This window comes from Coloeus monedula (assembly GCF_965178545.1).
Source record: "Coloeus monedula genome assembly, chromosome: 9".
Lineage (NCBI taxonomy): Eukaryota > Metazoa > Chordata > Aves > Passeriformes > Corvidae > Coloeus > Coloeus monedula.
In genome coordinates this window covers 6,429,681-6,435,680 of record NC_138789.1, presented here as the reverse complement: position 1 = coordinate 6,435,680, position 6,000 = coordinate 6,429,681, and the positions used below count along the sequence as shown (strand labels likewise).

Below are 6,000 nucleotides of genomic sequence, written 5' to 3'. Positions count from 1 at the left end.
AGAAAACTCTTTGAAGAGGTCTGTTTCTTTTCACATCTTTGGATGTTTCTTTTTACATCTGAAACAAGGAAAACCTACAGGTAATTTTCTTCCCTGGTTTGAATGAGTTGCAAATTGATGCATTTACTCAGTGTTGGATTAAATATATTATAAAATAAAAATCAAGCTCTTAATGGAGAATCTTGTTTTCATTTTCGTAAAGTCTCATGTTCAAGAATAACAAAAGCAACCAGAATTTGCCAGCATGATCATGTGCCACTGAAAATGCCCTTCTCTTGCACAGATGTCCCTATCACTGCTGATCAAAAAGGCATTCAAGAATCACCTTGATCTGTGCTCCAAGATTAATTCCATCCAGAAGAGCTAAGCCAGACCTTCCCTCTGCATATCAGATTTTGCTTTGCCTTGTCTCACTTCCTCCTCCCAGCATAAACTTTTAAGCCCGGGGTTTATTACCTCCATTCCTCAATCACTTACTGTGTGACAGCACATCAGAACAACAGCATCTCCATCTCCCACTGAGCTGCACAGTCTAATCACCTAACATGTTTCCCTGGAAGTCATCCTTTCAGAGTGCTCTACTTTATTTTAACTAATAAAGAATCTTAAGTAGTTTTATGCACAGTTCATTTTACAAGGTCTAGGAAAATATCCCGTATTCATGATTTCTCCCTACAAAACCACTGAATTATTTTTTTTCGAGAAAGCAAAATGCAATCTTCAATGGATAGATTACAAATCTCAGGGTTGCTTTGGTTTCTCAACTCCACAAAACATGAGATTAGTCCATTACATTTTAACAATTCCATTGCTACAGAAAAACAGTATTGGTTATTTTGTTTGATTTTTTTTTTCACGGTGATGTGAAAGAAACCAGTCCCAATGCATTTTCAACATGTAGCCATGTCATATACTAAGGGCTCATTGAAGACAAGGGAAACATCTTTTTTGACTTAAAAATCACTGCTAGTATCAGTACTTTTCAGTCATAAGAGAACAAACAGGAAGAAATAAAATCAGGTTTACCATGAGGCAATGTGGTGGGTGCTGCTACAATGTCACTGAGTGTATTCTGTCCATCTGGTTAATAACATCTGTTTGCACCTTGACCAAAAAATAAAAATCTGGGGTTTTTTTTGCATAAAAATGTTGTTAATCACTTCATCTGTGCTTATTCTACCATATACTTACATATATATGTACACGTACATACATCTACCATATGAGAACACTCCACAGTTCTGTTTTTCCCCGTTTTTTACCCACCTGCTTCACTCCTCCTCCCCAACTTCTCTTCATGCAGCTTCCTCCACCATTCTCCTCCTGTTCTGATTTTCTCTGCAACTCCCATGCTCTTTCACACCCTTCCTCCCTCACTGCAAAAAAATCTCCTCTTCAACCTGACTCCAGAACAATATTTCTTACAACTGTTCCAAGAAAAAAACCAAACTATTCTAAAATCCCCCAAACAAAAGAAAAAAGTAGAAACCAAAGATCTTGTACATTCCAGCTTCTGCTTGCAACTTGATCACCCTTCTGCCCCAAATACCATACTCTCTTTTCTCCTCCTCACATGCACTTCTACCATGCAGGTGAGGGGATCTCCAGAGTCTCATCCCATAAACCTCATCACACTATAAGGAAAGGGATGTAAGGAAATGGTGCACTACAACATCAGAAGTTCAGGGCCAGGCTGTAGAACAAAACCTCAGGCAGCATGTGCTCTACAATTTAATTTTAAAGGATTCTTCCACACAATACATGGGTTTTGGTATTTATGCCATGTGGTTTTCTAAACCCAGCATCAACTAGTTGTCACTGACCAGCAGAATTATCTGATCTTGGCAGTTCTGGTGGCTCAATCCCTACAAAGCTGAAGTATTTCATTTGGACTCTGTCAGGCTGAGACAGCCGCTGCTGTCCCTTCAGGTCCTGTCAAACAGCCAATTTTAGCCGAAACATGATGGCACACTTAACTAGAATAAATGATTCTTCACTTGTATTTTTCAGGTCTCACATTCTTTAGTATCATTCTCATCTTGTAATCTTTGACCTACTTTGCATAGGTGTCTAAAACTATTCTCCATTCATTGACAATTCATAGGCATATGTTACCAGATAAACGAGATAAATTCATAGTGAAATAAATGGAGATTGTCAGGTACTAAGTGCTCAGTAAATATCAGACTATTATATGGCTTCAGAGTTTTATGTTTGGCTTATGCTTATCTGGAGAGCTGCTGATATCACTGGAGAATTATCATTCTGATTAGGTAGCTATATTTTTTTCTTTATGACAGTATTACTGTGATAAAAATAGAATAAACATAGTAACAAAGGCGTTGTGTTCCAGCAAAGTTTTGTAAATTCATTGCACTAAGGTAGCACTTCATATTTCTCAGGGTACTTTCTTTTTGTATTTTCTGTTAAAACAAAGGCAGGGCACTGTGTGGATACCACAAAATATTTTATTCTGCTTGGTTACAGATTATGAAAGTATAAAAATTCTTAGTCTTTAATAGGATCAGTAGACATTAAGTATTTATGCTTAGCATTCTGCCACAATAAAAGCAAAAGCTTTGTTGTCTATTATTTACTTCTGTATTACCCCTATGACTCTGGGTAGACAGAATTTTTGGTTGTATGTTATGGGGCAGCAAAGAGCACTCCAGAAAACTACAGCCCATTAAGATCCTTTCTGATACCTCCTGGATATGATGCTGTTTGCTTGTTCTTTAGAGAGGCTTGGAAACAAGATAAAAGGACAGAGGATTCAGGTGCTGGCTGTACAGTGTAACTTTTCCAATATGCTTTTGGACTTGCAGCTATTTTGCCTGAGTCTGGAGCTACAGCGCAGTATCATCTCTGTGCTCTCTGTGTGTCAGTGGCTGGGCAGCAGTGCTGCTGACCCAGAAGGAAGATTATGTTTCAAAACACCAAGGCTGCCTTAAGGCTGGGCTTAAGGCAAGAGCTGCTGCTGAGGACCAGTGACCAGTTCAGATGGCCATAATGGGGCAGGACACCACAATAGCCCTTCTTCAGTCCTCCTCTAAATACTGCACACAGAGTCTGGAGCATCTCTTATGAGGAGAGACTGTGGGAGCTGGGGCAGTTTCGTCTGGAGAAGAGAGGGGATCTCATCAATTTGTATAAATGTCTCAAAGGCAGGTGCCAAGAGGATGATGCCAGACTATTTTCAGTGGTGTCCAGTGACAGAATGAGGAACAATGGCCATGAACAGAAACACAAGAAGTTCCACCTCAGCATGAGGAAGAAGTTCTTTGCACTTCTTTTGCAAAGGGTGATGGCGGAATCTGTCCAGGAAGGTGGTGGAGTCTCTCTCTCTCTGGAGACATTCCAAACCCACCTGCATGCATCCCTGTATCACCTCTCTAGGTGACCCTGCCTTGGCAGAGGGGTTGGCCAGGATCATCTCCAGAGGTCCCTTCCAACTCCAGCTATGCTGTGATCCTGTGAACACGAAGTGCCCTCACTCCTGCTGCTCACAGGTCCTGAAGTACCTCTCACCTAAAACAACTTCCTGATTAATTGAAAGCCCATTTCATGATTTGTCAGGAGATGGCAGTGATGTATATCAATTTCAAAATAATAAGCATTAAATAAATACAGAATACTTAGTAAAGGGCACCAACCCACCGACCTCTACTGTAGCTTGAGTTCGGGTCAATTCTTACTCTCGGTCAAGTCTCTACCAGCTTGAACCATAGCTGGTCATATTGACGCCCAGAAACGCAATGTCTCAAGTTTAGAAACTTAACTCTTATGTACACATTTAGAGGGAAAACCCAGCTTCTTCCGTTCATCTCCTGATCCTTTGTAAGCAAACAGCCCGTGAGGAGCCAGGAGCCGGCGGGGCAGCGCCTCCCCCGCGCCTGCAGGGGGCGCTAACTGGGAGGGAAAGGCGGGGCGGGCAGCGAGAGCGGCGCGCGTGCGCGGGGGCTGGCGGCGCGTGCTCAGAGCGCGCGTGCGGGGCGGGGCGGGGCGGGGCTCGCGCTCTCCCTGGTAACGAGCACCGCGCGCGGGGCCGCGCCCTGCCTGGGCCGCCCCCCCCATCCCCTCACAGCCCCTCACCGCCGCCATGCAGAGCGAGGACGCCCGGTACCTCAAGAGGTAACCGGAGAGGATGGGCACGAGGCGCGGCAGTTCCTGCTGGGGATGAACGGGGTGGGGGGAGACCGTGGCGTTTGAGGCGCGGCAGCTTGTCCTGAGGGATGGAATGTGTCAGGTTGTGGGGCGGGAGACACAGGTGTTGCGGGGTGTTGCAGAGGGGTGGATGGACGCTTGTGGTTCGGGGAATATAGGGGAGCTGAAGGTGTGGTGGGCGGTGAGTGGGTAGTGGTGGGTTGGGGGACAAGAAGGGGCTGTGGAGGGGGGGTGGAGTGAGGGGCTGACGTGTCGCTGGTTGTAGTGAGGACTGGCTTGGGGATGGATGGGAGATACTAGGTGGGGAGGTGACAATGGAGAGTATTTTGAGAGGGGAGATGATGAAGTGGGTGGAGGTATCGGGAGTGAAGAATGGCTGTTTTGGAAGCTTTCTGGAGATTGTGGTGTGGTGGGTAAGATGGGTGAGGGGTTTGGGAATGGGAGACAGATTTGTTTAGGCGGTCCCCCCTCAGCCTGCTCCAGTCTGTTGGGTAGAAGGCTTGAATGAGGACAGGGAGGGTGAAGGATCAGTGTAGGTTACAAAGGCAGGGTAGGCAGAGAGATGGGGTAGGTGCTGCTGGGGGAAAGGTGGTAGTTTGGAGGAGTGCTCTGGTCTGGGGATGGCTGTGGTGGGATTTTTTGGTATGCTAGGGATGAGGCACTGAAGTGACAGCAAGTTGAGAGAACAGATGCTCTTAGGAGATGAGTGAGGAGGGTCATTGTGTGTTAGGTGTTGGGATGGGGCAGGTGGCTGATTTGGGGGTCAGGGATGGGATAAGAGACAGTAAGGCCGGGTTCAGAGAGCAGCTGGGAGACATGGACTGATTCGGAGGAGAGCTTGAGAGTATGTCATGGCAGATTGGGTGGGACAAGTGACATGAATGGAAGAGGTAGGTGTGGTATATAAAGTGTATGGTCTGGGTTTGATGTTGCAGATGTGATGAATGAATGGTGCCCTTTATCTATTTGGCAATGAGACCAGTCAGCGTAAAGAATAGGGTCTGAGTTGGCAACTATAGGATCTCTGTCAGTTGTTTCAGAGGAAAAGTGACTCAATTCCAAAAGATGCCAGGTCATCTAGGCCTCTGTTCAGATGTGATGTGTGAGCAGTGTCACTTGCTCCTATCATGCAGGTGATTTTATCCATCATGTCTTGAATCGTACGGAGTTCCTGGTCTTCTCTTGTTTTTTACTTCCTTTCCAGTTACTAGCATTTGCAGAATTTCATGTTTAAATTGTCTAGGTTTTGCTTTTTCTCCCCTTATATGCCACATATTAAGACCCATAGTTGGAAACAGCGCAGGGAAAAAACCCCTCCTGATAATCTTTGAACATTAGTTCTGTCATGACAGTGCTATGATGGGTAAAAAGTAAATGGCCACCCTTAGTTAAATCAATAGCTGTATCTTTGGAGTAGGGTCTGGTTTTTAGCCTTGCATGTTCAGTTTGTTCCATCTTACATGATTTTGGAGGAATCTTTCCTTTGTAGTCATCCCTGCAACAAGTGTAGTTTTTTTTCTTTTTTTGGGAGCGCAAGCCCAAAACTACGTGCTGTGCTGTTTAATGTGACCAGGCTGGTGTGCAAGTCTGGTACTCCTCTGCTCCCTGTTTCCCTCTTGTCATCCTCCATGAGCACTCCCCCTCCCACCAAGTCTGACTTGCTGGGATTTGTTATTGGATTTTCAGCTTTACCCACGTGCGCCATTTGTCCCACTTTTCATTAGGATAGTTTGCTTTTGCTTTTTCCCTCTAAAGGAATTAGCTAATAAAGAATATTAACACTCCAGCCTTGGTTATGTGAGCTCAGCTTGTCAAGCTTTTGTCTGTAGAAAAGGC

The 6,000-nt window shown here is 44.9% G+C and overlaps 1 protein-coding gene across 2 annotated transcripts in view; it reads left to right on the top strand.

Moving 5' to 3' along the window:
- Positions 1–4,001: 4,001 nt before the first annotated feature.
- The window catches only part of KIFAP3 (kinesin associated protein 3), a 66,569-nt gene continuing 64,570 nt past the window's right edge, over positions 4,002–6,000 (top strand). For both annotated transcript variants that reach the window (XM_082286828.1, XM_082286827.1), the window contains exon 1: positions 4,002–4,131. In XM_082286828.1, coding sequence (XP_082142954.1) covers positions 4,100–4,131 — 32 coding nt within the window. In that variant the 5' untranslated portion in view covers positions 4,002–4,099. The remainder of the gene's footprint in view (positions 4,132–6,000) is intronic.